The following is an 18,636-nucleotide window of genomic DNA, read 5'->3' on the forward strand; positions in this document are numbered from 1 at the left end:
TCTTTACACATCTAGCAAAATATATACTTACAAACATTGCAATTGCCTGATTGTCACATAGGTTGCAAAATCTAGCTCAGTTCATGTGAAAATCTGCCTTTCTGAAGCCAAAATAGCTTTAATTGTTGAGGGCAACAGCGTATAATAATACTCCCAAACACAGTAACCTTGCAGGTATTCAGCTGCCATGGTTTAGATGCTGTGGGATCCAGTGCTGTTGGTGAGATCTAACCTATTGAAATGAGTGTCTGACAGGGGAACTAAAGTTAATTTCATGGCTCCCATGCCACATTTGGCTCTCAGTGGTAACCTCCTTGGGAGCTGATGTAGCTGACTGATAGAAGAACTTGGTCCTGCTTATTAACACAGGGCTCTGCTGTTACAAATTAGTGCTTATTCATCTATGAAGAGCATTCACTATCACCATCCACAGCAAGAGCACAGAAAAGAACTCCAGCAAACTCCAAACAGAAGAGCCTGTTGGCAGCCGTCACGATAATCAGAATAAACACAGAGAGATACTGTGCTCAGCCCCTGTGATGTCTATCAGGGAGCTATTTCAGTTGCTCCCTGAGGCATTCACATCTCAGCTCATCTGTGTCTGATCCTAAATTACTTATGACTGTGAGAGATAACGGATTTCCCCATAGATAAGGGGTGGGGGGGGTGGAACATAATTTCTGTGTTTGATATTTATATTAATGGCACAGCATGCATAAAGCATTTAATTCCTTGGAAGCAGAATTCAGGTGACAGAAAAAAATTAGTAAAGATTAGATAGAAAGAAAAAGGCACTCCATCCAGCAGCTGCTTTTTTTCCCTTAAAATTTTTCCCCTTGATAGAGGATCAGGTGACAATGAGTATGATGAACATTGAAAATTAATTTCTCTAATAGCACAACCCAGCTGCAAGCCAAATGTTGCACAAAACCTCTGACAAGACCAAAAGCAGAAAGGGAGAACATAAAATACTTAATATTGCAGTAGTCTTTGCCCTCAAAGTGCTTTTCAACCATGATTAAAGTTGCTGATCTCACTTCTTGGAAAGGGAAAGATATTTATCCCCATTTTCAGAAGCCTGAGCACCTTGCCTACTGGTGACAGTGTCATTGTCCTCACAAGAAGGTGCTCTGAGTTGTATCTTATCTCCTAGTCATTGAGTGAACTGTATCTTCAGCTAGGGACGGGTTCTGCTCAGCAGGTAATGGAGGAGCTTGCTCTCTGGATTACCTCCCCCAGAAATGTATTTACAGGCTTTATCTACAGGTAGGGATAATCCTGCACAATGTTATGCCTGCACTTCCACAGGCTTCATAGCACTGAATGCTTAGTACATACATTAGCTGAACTGAGTATAAATGCTACCTTTGAGAAGTGTTCCTTTTCATTAATGCAGGCGTCAGAACATGCTCCGTCGTGTCTGTGGGATGATGTCTGAGCTGCCGTTTGCAGGAGAGATTGGAGGCTCCTATAATGGATCGGTCCTTGAAAAAAAGTGCTTGATACCGTGCTTGTTATGTGTTAGAGAAATACATTGTTTGCAAGACCAGGGAGGTGGTTGAGTCACCATCCCCGGAGGTATTTAAAAGATAGGTGGATGAGGTGCTCAGGGACATAGCTTAGTGGTTGTTAGGAATCGTTGGGTTAGATGTTCCTGGAGGTCTTTTCCAACCTAGTGATTCTGTGATATGCTCATCTTTTTAAACAAATAGGGAGTTTCTGGCACAGTACATCTGCCTCCCATTCTGGTTCATCTACAAAACCGGGACAGTATGCAGTTTTTTAAATTATCACAATCTCTCCTTTTCATTGTGCAGCAACTTCAGCTGGTACCAAATCCTGTCACATATGGTATGCTCCTGTGAAATGATAAAAGACTATGATATACACACGTGCTATTTCTACCTGTGGCAAATGAAAGGCTTTGCAGGAAGGTGAAAAGTATATTTGGATCCCTACTTACATGGAAATTGAATTTGTATTCAGGAAAAGTCCATGGCATAAGTAGTGTTGGAGAAGTGGGCTTGTTTTTCTAGATCTAGTTCTGTCAGTTTGCAAAGTAGAAATAAGATTGTTTCCTTAACTTTTTGAAGAAATTTGGTATTATGACTGATAACAGAAGTTCTACAATGTTACTACCATTTCAGGCTACTTCACACCTAAAAAGGCTAAACCTGAGCTTTTTCATGTTCTTATATTTTAGGTGCGCTGATTTAGCAGTATGTTTCCTAGACAATCTTTAATGAGTTGAGTCGAGTCAATGAATTTGATGGTTTACTCTAGGGAACAGCACCTAGAAGCAAAGATGAGGCTGACACTCCCAGAACTGCTTAGGGACATCGCTAGGTTCTTTGTTCTTTCAGGCTAGCACAAAGTTACTGAAAAGCAGTTGGTTCTTTAGGCAGCACACCAAGGGCTTAGTTGACTTCTTCAATATAATATAGAATTCCAGTGTTTCTGCACACTGGAAATGTTTGGTTTCAGCCAGCTGTAGTCTTTGCACTACTTGAGATCTAAGCCACAGTATTTACTCATTTTAAATCTGTGATTAATAAGTTGGACTAAAATGAGTTAGTAAAAGCCTACATTGCTAAGTGCCTTTAATAAAGACAACGTTTGATGGTTTGTGACATTAGGGAGAGTTTCACTCTGTGGTGTGCTTATATTTCCCTTAGGCCGTTTTCAGTGAGGTTGGGATGGACTTGATTGGAAAATTTAATAGCTTTTTGCATTTCCATTCCCTTTTGCCAAGCTAGTCTTTCAATCTGCTCTTTCGTGATGTGTGAATTTCTCTCCATTTGAAGAACTAACATCGCATGCAACACAGAAAGCAGATTTTAGAAATGAGCTTTTAGGCAGAGAAGAGGCTCTTTTAAGATGCTTGCAAGTTGCACAGCAACCAGAGGAACATAGAGTCATTTGAGAAATGACTCTGACTTTGACTCAAGGGAAAAACAGTTTTATTCTCCCCTTAGAGCTTTCTATCATATGTGATAAAGAGAAAATGTGTTTATACATTTTCCCCTAAAAAAAGAAGTTGTACCTCATCTCTGAGAAATAGCAATATCTGTTACCAGGTAAGCTACCACAGAACACATCTGGTCACAGCTCCTGGTTGTGATCTTAAATGAGTAAACAGAGCAGTGTAACCTTCCATTTCTTCTAGTTTTTAGACTTAACACCCTGACCCTTCTGAAATCATGTATTAAAAAAAACCAGCCAATCAAATGACAATGGACGCTTGATGCTTTCTTCAGTTTCTGTAGAGTTGTGTCTTTCATCACTGTGCTCACGCTCAGAATTCTACAGTAACATTTTCAATTTGCTATTGGCAACAGATTTTGGCTTTTTCTGAATGTCAGCGTAACATCAACTACTGTCCAGTTTCTGCTGCATGTGTAGGTAGGTTTCTAATTTTCTTTTCTGATCCCCTCTGGAGCACAGGGTCACTTGTACTTTGGACTCAACAGTCGTGTTTATTATAGTAATTACACGTGAACGTCCAGATTCATAAATGCCAGATATTCCTCTTGGTGGTCTTACTTTGCATACTAATTTGGGTCAGTCTGTAGAACTACCCAGTCTGATTCTTATATAAACACCCTGTTACAGCATGTAAAATACATTCACAAAATCTAGAACTACCTATGGAAATGAATGAATTTATCAGACTGAACAATTAATTTTTCCTTTCACTTGACCTTGGCTTAGTCATTTTGGACATGGCAAATATTGTGTTCTGCTTGTACAGAGAACTCTGAGAACTACACATGAGAAGTCCTCCCAGTATTCAGCCGTTTTGGTTGTGAACCAATATTTAAAAGATAGGGGTGTTTGCTAAAGCTTTTATTAAGAAATTGTCTTTTTCACACTGAATCTGATCTGGTGACTAAGACCTATGGGAAATTATAGGTACAAAAGCTTTAGACATTATGAGAAGAGTCTCGCAGCTGTCTCGTAAAAGCAAATGTGATGGTTGAGTCAGTACTAGCCCCAGCCATGTCTACACTGAGTAGCATCTACTTAGGAGCTCCTGCCAGCGTCAATAAAGTCATACCAGTTTGGGGTGGCTGAACAGCAAGATGTGTACTCTTGTATTTAGAAACCAGTCCCTTTGCTACCGTGGCATAGTCTTTCCAAGAGCTGGTTTAAATCGTAGTGGTGAAAGAGTGCTTTGCCAGATAAATCTTCCCTGAGAGCGAAGAAGAGCATGCTGGCACCACAACCCTCCTAGAGATCCCTTTTAAACATAGTGAAATAAACTGTACTGTCATCTTGTGGTTACTCACTGCCTTGAGCCTCCTTTCTAAGAGAGGTCTCCTCTTGATAAATGCTGCAAGTATTATTGTGTCCGTTGGAAGTGTGATTCCTTCTGATATATCTGCATCTGATCATAGATGCAGTTATTTGGAGTATGTTTATCAATAACTGTATCCATGCTAGGATAGTTTTTCTGATTTAATTACAGCAAAAATAAGTATAATGGACAAGCTCAGAACAATAGTTGAGATTTTCTGAATGTAGTAGATCAGGAGTCTAACTTCATTAAGATGGATTAGCAATTAAATACATAAGGAAAAATGCAGTTGTCTTGGTCTTGCAGACATCTCTAATTAGCTATGAGTCTGAAAAGCTTTGACAGCCATGGGGCTGTCCAGGTATAATCAGGGACATAAAGTCTTTTGGCACAGACCAGAAATATTTTGACTTGAGTGTGAAATTCCAGGGGCTGTGAGGTATTAAACAGTCTCAAGTAGTTGCAACCTTAGCGTGTCTGGTGAGGAGTCACCGAGATGCAATAAATCAGCACCAGAGTGAAAGTAAACTTTGAAGTGTCACTTTTAGGACTGTGATCAAAGGTTTCTTTTTGCCTCTGCTTAAACTCTTACATTTTACAGCTGCTCCCTTCCTTAAGAGAGAGGCACATTTACAAATGTGCTGTCCTGCTTCCTAACAGATGTCACCTGGCTGAACTTTGCATTACTGCATGCTGTCTCATGCCCAGCCCAGCCCACACACATATGCTGGGCTCCTTGCACAAAACCACGTGCAGCACCCCACACACTTCTGGAGGCATTGGCTCTCCCTCTCTCTCACACGTACACTCTCCGAGCTTTACACCTTTTCCCTCCTGTCTCATCTTTTAGTCACTTCGTGAAGATGCTGAGAGCGATTTGGTTGAGACAGTCCAAACCTGAAACATTCTGAAAAGAAACATGCTGAAACAGAAACACATGGGAAGAGGAAAACCTCATAGTAATTTTTGTTGTATCACTTTTGCACGAGGCTTCATATGTGGTGAGTGACTGATCTGCATAAGTATGCCTCAAATAGAGAAAAGCTCATAGGAGAAATCTGAAATCCTGTGTAGAAAAATAGGAGCAAAATCTCCCTCCTCTCTTCTCTCTGTCTCCAAAATATGCTTTTTCACCCCGTAGCCAGCCTCAAACTTAATATGAGGGGCTGTGTGGGCTCTAAACCATGAAGCACCAGTCAGTAATAATCTTTCTCTTTTTTTCCTCCTCAGTTTGAAGCACCAGTCAGTAATAATCTCTCTCTTTTTTTCCCTCCTCAGTTTGTTGCTCAGCCGAACTGCCAGCAGCTACTAGCAACACTTTGGTACGATGGTTTTCCAGGATGGAGACGGAAACACTGGGCAGTAAAACTCTTGACCTGTGTCACCATTGGACTGCTGTTTCCCGTGCTATCCGTGGCATACCTGATTGCACCGAAGAGCAGGCTAGGACTGTTCATTAAAAAGCCATTTATAAAGTTTATCTGCCACACCGGCTCTTACCTGACGTTCCTTTTCATGCTCCTGCTGGCGTCGCAGCACATCGTCAGGACTGACCTGCACATGCAAGGACCACCTCCCACCATCGTGGAGTGGATGATCCTGCCCTGGGTTCTAGGTAAGGCAGAAACACACAAATGCCTGAGCCACAGTTGCCTGACTTGCACCCATGGCAACTGTGTGGAGATGCATTTCTCATCTCAGCATCACCAGCATGTAAAGAGACTTGGCAGCCAGCTCGAGGAACTGCCTGAAACAGCTGGGCTCCTTCTGGAACAACAGATCCTGTTGGCTTAGGGCTTTTCTGCTGTTTGTATTGCCATCTGACATGCCTTTAGACATGACCCTGAGTAAACTGCAGCAGACCCAGCTCTCTCCCTGCTTCCCTCATGTTCCATGTGAGGAACAGGTTAGGAATTAGCCTCTGGGTCGTGCTAGTGGCAAACAGTGTCGCTTCTCATGCTGGCTTGATGCTGCTGGCTGGTATCTGGCAGGAGGCAGTGCCAAAAGCCTGCCTCTTCTTTCACCTTCTCACTGGAGCCAGTGGGTACGTACCAGGCCTGTGTATTCCTGGGATCCCAGACTCCCAGATAGCAGAAGGCAGAAAAGGAAAGATAAATTTCACTCTGCCTTATGCTTCTGTGCTGATAAACACTGAGCAGATCAATATTGAGAGCTCTAATATAAGCAGGACAAGGAGGGAACGTTTATTATCAGAAGGCTAAACATGGTGTTTTTATTCCAGTCTGGCTTGGGCAACCACAACTGTGAAGAAAAGGAGCTGCCTCTGTTCCCGAGGGCAGGATGTACAGGATGGGTAGTGAGATGGGGTGGGAGAAAGTGGATAGAGCCAGTGAGGGAGAAGAGCAGAGAAGCACAGTTGAATGTATTTTTCATGAGAGAGAAGTAGTTAGCCTTTCAAACTGAGCTCCAGTGTAACAGCAAGTGCAAACCCATGGACTCCTGTTAGAAGCATGATCTCTCCTCAAATTAAGCTCCCATCTCCCTTGCTGTGCCCTTGCCATGTGGGACCACTGTGAGCTAGTTTGTTACTGGGACACCTGCTCACAGGCAGAGGTTTCCACACCTTTCTAGCTCTTCCCCAGCCTCTGTCCCTACAGCCCAGGTCAAACTCCAGAGGTCTGGTAACAGGGGATTGTGATTCTCTCGTAGGGGTCATTGGCCTAGGAAGACACATCTCTCTCAAACCTCAGTCTCTGGAGCTCTCCTTACAGTTCCTCAGTGCTTCTCAGGGATTCACCTCTGCTTTCCTGTGCCTGCTGGGTCCTCTCCTGGTAACACTGAGCCCCAGCTCCTTGTTTCTGTGGTGGCTCTGGATCAGACTGGTTTTGTGCTGCATGAACCTACCTGTACTCTGTGCCAAACCGAAAATTGCTGATGGAAAATGAGGAAAGAAAAAAAGAGTTGCAAACATGTTAGCGAATCACTTTCCATCCTGACCTAGGGCACTTTGCTCCTTGCATATCTTGACCACAACTCACCAATGGCAACTCAGCCTCGTTATCTTATTAAACTGATTTATGGCATTGAAATGCATGTGATGGTAGAAACTTCAGAATAAGCTGAGAAGGTTAAATGTCTTTTCTGAGCTTAAGTGATCTCTTCACTTCATCCTTATCTTCATGGTTAAAATTGAGGGAAATGGCAGGCATTTCAGGAAAATTGATTTGCAGATGAAAGAAGGATAATCCATTAAAAAAACCCTTTCAAAATCACCTCTTCCTGCTGTCTGCTCTTCTTTTTGAGTTCTTTTGTTTCGGATAAATAGGGATATTGTGGGACTGTTTATTAGATGGAGAAATTAGAACAGTTTCACAGATTAAAGGTTATTATTTAAGAAATATCTTCCACTATAAAGGGAGAGAGAGAACAGGCACACACAGCATTGCTGTAACTATAGTAACCAGCAATGATAACTCACCGTAAATACAGTGTATGAGTTCTTCAACAGGGTCCTCTCCATTGATTTATTTTATTTTATGGTTTTTTGTGCATGCAAAGATCTTGAGGCAGCTGTAATAAAATTACATTATTGGCCTTGACATTATGTTTGCCTGACCATTGACCTGCCAGCTGGCAGCTGTAGAGCTAAGATTGGTTCTTGAATGCTTGCAGCAGTTCATTTCAACGTTATCTGCTCTTCAGATTGAGCTTCCAGGTCCTAAAACTTGAGATGCAAGTAGCATCTCGGTGACCACTGCAGTGTCCTGTGGTTAGGTGCAGGTAGCAATTTGTGTAGCTATGTTGGTAACGCACTCAGAGGTGTAATTTGTTGGTTTGGTTTTCTTTTCACAGATGTTTCAGGTTTTCATTCAAGGATAATGTTGTAAACTAGGTAATTCAAAATACCTGGAGGCTCTAAAAATGCTCTTAGAAGCATGTAGGCGATGAAGGAGCCTAGCTGCCACTTTCTTTTTAATGGGACTTAGCCCCTCAAAGATACAGTTTTAGGATGTATAAATTACTTAAAATTAAATTTATATGCCAGGTGAATTTAGCAGTTTGGTAGTGAACTTCAGAAGCTGCCCCTCACCCTTCCAGCTGCAAGGAGGTGTAGTGAAGGTGAGCAAGTGCCAAAAATTATTACTGGAAAGTATTTAAGAGTTGAGAGGATGGGCTCTGGCTGTATCCTTGGGAACAAATATTCACCTTGCAAACCCCACAGCCATAGATGACATGAGGTGAGTCACTGCTGAGAGATGTGATGCTGGGCTGTGCCCTTTTTCATGCTGAGTCCTACTTTTTTTTTTTTTTTTTTTTCCTTCACAAATAGTCCCTATGGGCTTTTTGTGCGGCAAAAAGCATAAATACAGCGACTGAGCACAGAGAGTGAATTCACTCTTTCCTTCTTTGGTTTGATATTTCCAGGTCAGGGAGGAAATGTACTGGCACACAGAAGCTGGTACTAGCGTTGCATGTTTTGCAGAGACAGTCAGGAAAAATCAGTACCATCCAACTGAGCAATGAATTACTTATAGTTTCTATGACAGCAGACAACCTGTTAGAAACTGTAGCAAATACAGTTGCTTAAATAGCTTATTCATATAGAACAATTTTCTTAAAGGTGAGGCTACAGGAAAGCTGGGGAGGGGCTCTTTATCACAGAGTGCAGAGATAGGATGAGGAGAAATGGTTTTAAGCTGAAAGAGGGCAGGTTTAGATTAGATTTTTTGGCAGAAATGCTTTCCAGTGAGGGTGGGGAGGCCCTGGCCCAGGTTGCCCAGAGCAGTGGTGGCTGCCCCATCCCTGGAGGGGTTCAAGGCCAGGCTGGATGGGGCTTGGAGCCCCTGAACCAGAGGGAGGTGTCCCCGCCCATGGCAGGGCTTGGAACTGGGTGATCTTTGAGGTCCCTTCCAACCCGTTCTGTGATTCTATGATATAATTGTATACATTTCATCTGAGCCAATTCACGCACGCTGGTTAAAATTAACGTATGTTTCCAGCAGGCTCCTTGTGTGTGTATTTGGAGCCCTGGATAGGAAACCTAGGTCCTTTTCATATCTCTCTAGGCTACGTTCCCCACATAGTTGTAAAGGTTCTCATAATCATAGAATACAGGAAGGATGAAACGTTTTTTTCCAAGCTGTTAATTTAAAACTGTCTTTTATTACATCAGATATACACTGTGCTTTAATGGCAAATAATACCTCATTGTTACAATAAATTCTGTTTCTTTCTACAGGTTTTATCTGGGGAGAAATCAAAGAAATGTGGGATGGTGGATTCAATGAGTATGTACATGACTGGTGGAATCTGATGGATTTTGCAATGAACTCCCTCTATCTTGCAACTATCTCCCTTAAAATTGTTGCCTACGTTAAGGTACAGTAACCTTGGAGAGAGAATTTGTAACTTGCTTGAAAGAACTGAAGTACCCTGGGTAGAAGTTGCCAGAATCAAAATTGCGGCTGAAAGAGAACAGCTGCTTTTCAAACAGTCCAGTTTTGAAAGTTCACCTGTAAGGTTTATAGTTTTGTTTGCGTATTGATCATCCTTCTCATCCTGACTCTTTGATTAAGACTGAAGTAGGATAAGTAAAAGTTTCTTGTTTTGTATCTACTCAGTGGCCAAAGATAAATTCTCTTTCCCATACTGACACTGGACTTCTTTGAACAATGCTAGACATAGTGAAAACACGATTTCTAAATAAATCAGTAATGGAAAATCAATAATATCTGAAAACATCTACTGCCTAAATTTATAATTTATAGTCCTACAGATCTGTAGATTACTAATCAGAAGTTAGCCAGAAGTCTGTGAAGAAAAGCAAGCCTGCTAGTAGGAGGTTTCCACCTCATATGAAGGAGTCAACTTATTCCCTTCAATATATGATTTTAAACTATAGGCAAGCAAGTTACAAGGAGCATGCTGGAGTTTTAACACCATGTAGATTCCTCACTGTCGTGTTCCATTTATGGCAGGAACGCACATCAGAACTCGTCCTCAAAAGCACCTTCCATATTTATAAACTTCTGATGCTCCAAGTTAGAGTATGTAAGTGTTTTGAAGCCGGAGGATGCCCCGAAGCACTTCCCTTCTGTCTCTGTTTTTCAAAGACACAGATAAGACACAAATGGCCTCCTGCAAGCTTCCTTCTGCAGTGACTCTCTGACTTCAGTTGGAGCTGCGTGCATGGTCTGATTCTTTTCTTGGCATGAATCAGCAGTAACTTCACTAAAGTTTGTGTAATTACACAGGTGGAAATCAAGTAACTGGAGTCTGCTCCGTGGTCTCTTAAGTGCTTTCTGGTTTTGCTGTGCTACTGTGTTGGTTTTGCCCTTGTAGAAGGTTATTACTTCTTTTAGCTCAGCTCCTAATAACCAGAACAACCCTAAAGGAACTTTGTTTAGTCTTGTCCAGGCATTGTATGCAGGCGGAGAGGAAAAGAGGAGAAAATTTCACAAAGCTTATTGACCCCAAAATGGCAAGGCTTTTATAAAAAACTCTTTAGCAGCAGTCCTGCTATGGGGTCTTTTTAAAATCCAGAAGGCTGCGTAGTGGTAAGTTAGCTTTTCAAAGGGAAAAGCTTTAAGATAGTTGCTGCTCCCTGAAGAGGCAGCTCTGTAACAGCATCAAAGCAGGAACCGATTACATCTTTTTTCTCTCAACATTCAAAACCAGCGAGGAAATTAGACTTGAAAGGTTGATCTTTAAACTGTGAGAAAGAAAAAAAAAAAAAAAGCTAGAATTCGCAAGATTCATGAAAAAAAGAATCTTAAAACGTTAACAATCTCATCTTTCTTTTTCTCACACACATATTACTGGAAAAGCTGTGCATCCACAGATTTGTACAGTCACACACCGAGGTTTAAACTCAGCCAAACCACAGGTACAAAGGAAGCACAGCTTTGTTTATATACTCTGAGAACTACAGAAAGTCACAGGCTGACTACAAAGACCTCTATGCCAGCACACAAAAGAATGCTTACAGGAATATATCTGAGTACAGATCAGCCCCACTTGGATTAAACCTGGGTGATGTAAGGTCTGCTCCTGACAAGGACCAATGTCAGGCTATTCTTAGAGGTGCACAAAATCTTATATAGGAGTAGTTTTCAAACAACCCACTCACAGGAGTTCCCTTCTGGCCTATGTCCCTTAGAGGTGGTGGTATGCTCCGAATCGTTAGGATTTGCAGTGTTGATCATGGCTTCAAAATCTTCTACAATATGACTTGTAAAGGTTTTTGTTATTTATAGAACAGCCCAGAGCTGCTAAAAGCTGGTGTATATGCTGATATACCATATTCTAACACTTCCTAGAACTTCAAAGGATTATATGGACATGTGGCCTTCTGCCAAATACCAGAAAAATAAATTGCATGCTGACAGTAACGTTTTCCGTCCTTATTTTTATGTAGAGACATTTCTTTACTTGATTTGACTAGTTCCAAGACCTGGACCTAATGTTGTCCGATATCAATGAAATCTTCAGGCAAATTATAGGGTAAAAATACTTTCTTAATCAGTTTTCATTTGCTGCATTGAGTTGTCATGTAACGAGGAAGGGTAAATGTGACTGCCTAGTGTAACTTATTTGTACTATTCTGTATAGAATCATAGAATAACCAGGTTGGAAGAGACCCACCGGATCATTGAGTCTAACCATTCCTATCAAACACTAACCCATGCCTCTTAGCACCTCGTCCACCCGTCCCTTAAAACCCTCCAGGGAAGGTGACTCAACCCTCTCCCTGGGCAGCCAGTTCCAGTGCCCAGTGTAGATCTCTGCTGCATTTCATCTTCATTTTCTGATGCATAACCCAAACAACTCCTGCCTTTCCAGATACCCAGATATTCATTAGATACTTCTGAAATCTTCCGTTTTCTATTACTTGTGATGCTGCCTGGTCTGAAGAGACTACTGTTTTCCAAGGAAGGATATACCATCAGTTTATAAAGGGGCAACCATGACCCTAACAAGTTACTTTAAAAAGCAGATGAAGAAGAGCTTTTGACATTCCTTTACATTCGGTCTGTGCTAAACCCTAGCAGACTGCCCCTGGGCTGCTGTGCCCAGCCAGCACGCAGAAGAGAATTGCGAATAACTGTGCAAATCTGCTCTCTAGGCAGGCGAGGCTTTCCGATCCCAACCATCCGCCCCCACTGCTGGATACTGGCAAACAGTTTACATGTCTGCCTGTTTGTAAACATTTTAAGACTTCAAATCAAGTTAACAGACTCAGGCCAGGATGTTCATGGAATAAAGAACAGTTTGGAAATGTCAGAAGCAATCAGAGGTCATGTTGAATTGCCTTTGTATCATGTCTCAGCTGCTTCATACAGAGGAATAGTCTGAAACACCAACTTGTTTTTAGCTGTGGCCTTGGAAAAATTGTGAGCTTGTGTATTGGACCTTCAGATTTAAATAGAAAGTCTCTACAAACTCATCTGTCTGTATGGTATCAATACCATTTTCTTCTAAAAGTATATAGTTAGTTATAGTCATTTTAGGACTCCTAAACACTCTGGCTGCACTATTAGCCATATTCGTCTAAGTACATCTTTGCCTTTTTATACATGTTAAATGAGCAGAGACAAATGTTAAGAAGACAATTATTCCTTGATGTTAAAATATCTTTAACTCCATTCTGTTGTGTCAGTGTAGTTAAGCCAGAGCAGTTACTTTCATACTACCAGCTCTTTTGTGCTACCTGTTCGTATCTGGCTGCACTTTGCTCAGAAAATGCTTCTGCTTTTACAGCTACATTATGAATCAAGTTAATGTTATAATTGATGCACTCAAATGTATCCAGTGTTTCAGCTGTAATTATGACCCCTGCTTTAACAACTCTCCTAAAATTGCCATGACAAATTAACTAATAAGAAAATTAATATTAAGAAAGCATTTTGGTTCTGGACTGTTGGCACTTTCTTTGAGATTAGTAGGGAAGGAAAGCATCCGCTTCTTACACTCAATAGGTCATTGCTTTCTTTCTGCTAAATTTAGAATAAGAACAGCCAACATACCAGAAGCCTCTAAAGAAAAGCTGGTCCCATGACTAGCCATATCGGGGTGGAGGCATAAGAAGGTATCATTAAAAATAAGTCCCTGCCCTGATCAAGTCAACATCATTCCTGAATGTTAGGCTGACCGTAGTTGAGCCTTAAGAGTTTAGAAGTATTTCTTGTGCCACCAGCACCTGGTTAGTATTCACATGTGAACTGTTAGTGTTAGCAGGTGTGACTTTTTGAGATATCTCTGTGTACTTACAAAATAATTCACTTTGATACTCTTGTTATTTCTTTCAGTATAACGGTTCTCGTCCAAGGGAGGAATGGGAAATGTGGCACCCGACTCTCATTGCAGAAGCCCTCTTTGCAATATCCAACATTTTAAGTTCCTTGCGTCTCATATCCCTGTTTACAGCAAATTCACACCTGGGACCATTGCAGATTTCTCTGGGACGCATGCTGCTAGACATCCTTAAATTCCTTTTTATCTACTGTCTGGTGCTTCTGGCTTTTGCCAATGGACTGAACCAGCTTTATTTTTATTATGAGACCAGTGCCTCAGAGGAACCCAACAACTGCAAGGGGATCCGATGTGAGAAACAGAACAATGCCTTCTCCACGTAAGACACCCTTTCTTTTCTCTTTTTAATGTTGAATTCACTGTCCCCTTTCTTACCTGACTTTGCCTGTTGTCTGTCACTGCAGTGAAAGTGCCTTTATTTATTAACTCACAAGTATCAGGTGAGCTGGTCGATTATGCAGGAAAGGTGTGAGTTAGCTGGGGCAGATACTCTGCTGAGCTTTGCTGACTCTCATGTGGGTCTGGAAGTGAGAGACAATCATTTTAGTTCTGGACAAAAGAGTCTCCCTACACGATTCTCTAATGTAAATTTTATTACAGCTATGTACAACTTGAGTGTATCTGGGAAAGCAAGTATCCTTTTGTCATAATAATTGCTTTGGCTAATGCTGGAGGAAAGGAGGGGAATCTGAACGCAATGTAGAAAACAAGGGGTAAACCTATGAAAAAAGGTCCTAATAGATAATGTGATTCAGAAACAACAGTCTCGCCTAGGCCATTTTTATGCATACATGATGTTTCAGTCTTCTCCGATTTCCTTGCAGTGGGGTGAGACTAAAATCCCAGCAAAATCCTTTTTAGCTGGAAATGCTGGTACTTTACTGAGAGGTTGGCATGGAATTTTCTGTGATGACAGCTGGCAGGGCTGAAAGAGATAGCACATGCTGACAAATAACATGAATTGTCCTTCTCATGTATTTGTTTTAATTACTAATAGTAGAAATAATTACAATAATCAGCCCCCACCCAATTGTTCTTGCTGCTTGCACAGTACTTAAAGCACAATGGGAAGAGAAATAAATAAAGCACGGCCTAGAAAAAGGCCTACACCCTGCAAACAAGCAAAACAAAACTGTTGTCCACCACTTTATGCTTAATTAAATAAAACTTGTCGTGATGCCCAATAATTCTCCACACTTCCTCAGCTGAAGGGTTGAGGTTAAAAAAGGACTTGTGACGTCTTTGCACTGCTATCAAAAGCAGAAGATGGCTGAGGCCACATGAGTTGGAAGAGAAAAGGCTCCAACATTGTCCTGCAGGCTCCCACCCTAAAATAAGTAGGGGATTCGAATAGGACAGAGTCCAGCCTTACAGACCATCGTGACCTGGAAGGCCAGACATGATGTTGTTTTCCACTGCTGAGCAGGAACACCATAGGCTTGATTAATTTTCTCATTAAACCCATCTATATCTGGAGGAACTGAATGGAACTGCACTGTGCTAATGAAAAACAGAATTAAAGACTTCAGCCTTTTTTCTGTTTTAATTGATTCACATGCCCGAGAAATGTGTTGTGCTGCCTTTGCAAAGGAATTAAATAACAAATACTATTCCTTGATCTACGTCTGTATTGATGCGGCAGCCAAAGGGAGAAAAGTTTGGCAAGTGCTGTGTTCTTTAGGTGGCAAATTCTAGGTCATGAAGGGTCAAACCCAGGAAGGTCAGGGCTAGAGCCTCCCTCTCCCTGGAGCCAAGGCGAACAGATGTGTTCAGTTCCACGGTCTTGCTTGGACCTGTCTTGTTTTCAAAGCAGTTAGAATCATAGAATCACCAGGTTGGAAGAGACCCACCGGATCATTGAGTCCAACCGTTCCTATCAAACACTAAACCATGTCCCTCAGCGCCTCATCCACCCGTGCCTTAAACACCTCCAGGGAAGGGGACTCAACCCCCTCCCTGGGCAGCCTGTTATACAGTTGTTCTACACATTTCACTTTCAGAAAGTTAGTGAAGAAAACAACAGTAGGATTTGCCTAAAGAAAAATAGGGTTGTGTCAGCAGGAAAAAAGAACGATCCTTAAATCTGTCAGGAGGTGTAATATCTTGGGAACCATAATAGAAATGATACAGAACTGCTTAACAGAAAGTGTGCCGATCAGCTTAAATACAGACCACAATTTCTCCCACCCTAACATCAGTTTAAACCCCCTGCCAAGGTGAATGAAGCACAGAAAGGAAATTGAGGGGGCTCAGCCTTTATGGCAGAGACCGGTTTAAAACAAAATCGCAGTGGGAGGGTATCCATTAGGACTGAGGTCTCCTGGCAGGGGACAGAATGCTTTGCGGTTACTTTTGTTTGAGACTTGCTTAAGAAATTTATTTAACGTGTTCTTAAAACTTTAAATAGTCGTTATTAACACCCCCAGTACAAGCTGACATTTGGCCCTTCAGCAAATGCACAGCATGGGTGATTGGCTAAGAGCAAGCAACGTGCACAACAGAAAATTATATTGTTGGGCTGGGGAGAGCAAGTGTGGCTGGCAGGAATTTGGGTTGGAACTGGTGTTACCTCAAGTTTGCTCGTAGTTCATCCCTTATTGAAGAACAAATGGGAAAAGCTTTCAATCAGCCACTTTTGATTCCTACCAGCATTTCTAGGCAGTCACACAATAAGATCTAATTTTGTAAGGGAAGGAAAAGCAGGATGTCGCTTGTGTTTGTACAGCTTGTTTAAAATGTGACACCTATTTACTGGTGCATTATTTCCTATTACTCCCAAAGGATAGGTTTAATATTTTCTTGGTGGGGAAATTTTCTGCATCGCAAACACAGATCATGGAAAAGTAATATTCCTTTGTGACAGCAATGAGGTGAAGTCATGAATAATTTAAGGTTTTATGCTTTGGCCTTACCATCCCTTAGATAGCAGAGTGTCTACTGCTTACAATTAGAAAATATATTTATTGCTGTGGTTCTGGCAGCTGAAGGAGGGAGAAGAGACAGAGGAAGAGGAGGTGGAGAAATCACACCTTGCTGTCTGCTGTGTCATTCTCACTGGAGGGTCACGCTGGTTGCTGAGGGGCTCGGGAGGGTTCCTGTGGCAGATGGGGGCACTTGCTCTCTCTAAGCCACCGTGCAGAGGGGTAGAGCTTGGAGAGTTTTCCTGTTCAATGAAGATCCAAAATATAGTTAGCAGGAGCGTGTCATCTCTCAATGACAATTTCTAATATTCTGTTTTTAAAGCGGCTTCTCAGGCATAGTGTGAGCCCCACCTGCAACACTCACTGTGAAAAGAGATTGTGGTTCTAGCCTGACATTAAACACTGAGGAAAGAGTAATTAAGCCTTGCTTCTATTCAAAGTTGCAGAAACCAGTTGCTGTCTTTATCAAGGGAGGCTACATGTCCACGTATTGGCCTTAGTCTGGCTCTAAATCATGCGCCTGGTTAATACTGTGAATTCAGAGCAATGCACTTCTAATACCTCAGTTTTATGATGGGAACCGATGACTCCCCTAAAGCCTGCAGCCTAATCACAACTTTTACTGCTAATAGTTAAAATAAGCTAAAAGATTGCTAGCATTCAAGCACAGAGAAATGCTGAGTGTTCTTTTGTTAATCCTTATTTTACTACCTCACTTATTAAATCTAACAAACAGCCTGACTTTTGGGAGAAAGTTTTTTGCTTTAAAGAGTTATCAAAATTTCGGTTAGTGAAAACCAGAAAATACATAGATAAGATATAAAGGAACTAAGTCCTCATATAAAGAATGAGGAGAGGGTACATTTGGAACAGATGCCCAGAGAAGCTGGGAGAACAGAATCCTGGTGTATCAAGTAAAGTATCTGTATTTTTTGTATTGATTTTTCTAGTAGGAGCATTTGAAAATATTAATATCTACTGACCTCAGGCCAAAATGGAAACCCTTAAACAGGCATATAAATGCCATATTTTGATGATACAAATGCCTTATTTTGGAAAGCTGAAACAAAGATGACCAAATAGAGCAATTATTTAGACTGCTCATTATGTATTTGACGTGATTGTGAAAGGTCACTTGTCTCTGGCTGAAGCAAATACAGACCTGGGATGATCTCATCAGCTGTAAAGCACAGTGAGGTCAGGTCTAGTTCATCTATGGAAGGAAGACTCCAAAAGAAGAAAACCTCTCGAGCTGAATTAATGTGATGACTCTCTTTCATCTGAGTCATTACTGATCAATTGTTGCAGCTGCCATTGAGGGCACCGCTCTGGGATGGGGGCGAGCTGCTGCACAAACAAGCCAGAGCCACTAGCAGTGGCAGGAGGGGTCTTGGCACACTGGCCTGTTTCACTTGCAACCAGAGAAATTGCAAGCTCTCACCCCATATTAGAGCAAAAGGTACAAATGGATGTGATACCCCGCATCCTCTGCCTCACAGTGCCGTGTTGTTGTGCGCTATTTGGAGGAGAAAGACCTGGGGGTGTTGGTTGACAGCGACTGACCATGAGCCAGCAGCGGCCCAGGTGGCCAAGAAGGCCAACGGCATCTTGGCTTGGATCAGAAACGGCGTGACCAGCAGGTCCAGGGAGGTTCTTCTCCCTCTGGACTCGGCACTGGTGAGACCGCTCCTCGAATCCTGTGTTCAGTTCTGGGCCCCTCACCACAAGAAGGATGTTGAGGCTCTGGAGCGAGTCCAGAGAAGAGCAACAAAGCTGGTGATGGGGCTGGAGAACAGGCCTTATGAGGAACGGCTGAGAGAGCTGGGGGTGTTTAGCCTGGAGAAGAGGAGGCTGAGGGGAGACCTCATTGCTCTCTCCAACTACCTGAAAGGAGGTTGTGGAGAGGAGGGAGCTGGGCTCTTCTCCCATGTGACAGGGGACAGGACAAGAGGGAATGGCCTCAAGCTCCACCAGGGGAGGTTCAGGCTGGACATTAGGAAAAAATTTTTCACAGAAAGGGTCATTGGGCACTGGCAGAGGCTGCCCAGGGAGGTGGTTGAGTTACCTTCCCTGGAGGGGTTTAAGGGACGGGTGGATGAGGTGCTGAGGGACGTGGGTTAGTGATTGATGGGAATGGTTGGACTC

At 42.2% G+C, this 18,636-nt stretch overlaps 2 protein-coding genes across 2 annotated transcripts in view; one reads left to right on the forward strand and one right to left on the reverse strand.

Annotated features, from left to right (window-relative positions):
- ATRX (ATRX chromatin remodeler) overlaps positions 1 to 18,636 on the reverse strand; it is a 478,294-nt gene that overhangs the window by 367,524 nt on the left and 92,134 nt on the right. The window lies entirely within an intron of this gene.
- The window catches only part of TRPC5 (transient receptor potential cation channel subfamily C member 5), a 101,787-nt gene that overhangs the window by 59,984 nt on the left and 23,167 nt on the right, over positions 1 to 18,636 (forward strand). The window contains exons 4-6 of the mRNA XM_069867796.1: positions 5,576 to 5,912; positions 9,498 to 9,637; positions 13,567 to 13,889. Of these exons, the coding sequence (XP_069723897.1) occupies positions 5,576 to 5,912; positions 9,498 to 9,637; positions 13,567 to 13,889 (800 nt within the window). The remainder of the gene's footprint in view (positions 1 to 5,575; positions 5,913 to 9,497; positions 9,638 to 13,566; positions 13,890 to 18,636) is intronic.

The sequence above is a fragment of the Phaenicophaeus curvirostris genome, chromosome 13, assembly GCF_032191515.1.
Source record: "Phaenicophaeus curvirostris isolate KB17595 chromosome 13, BPBGC_Pcur_1.0, whole genome shotgun sequence".
NCBI lineage: Eukaryota > Metazoa > Chordata > Aves > Cuculiformes > Cuculidae > Phaenicophaeus > Phaenicophaeus curvirostris.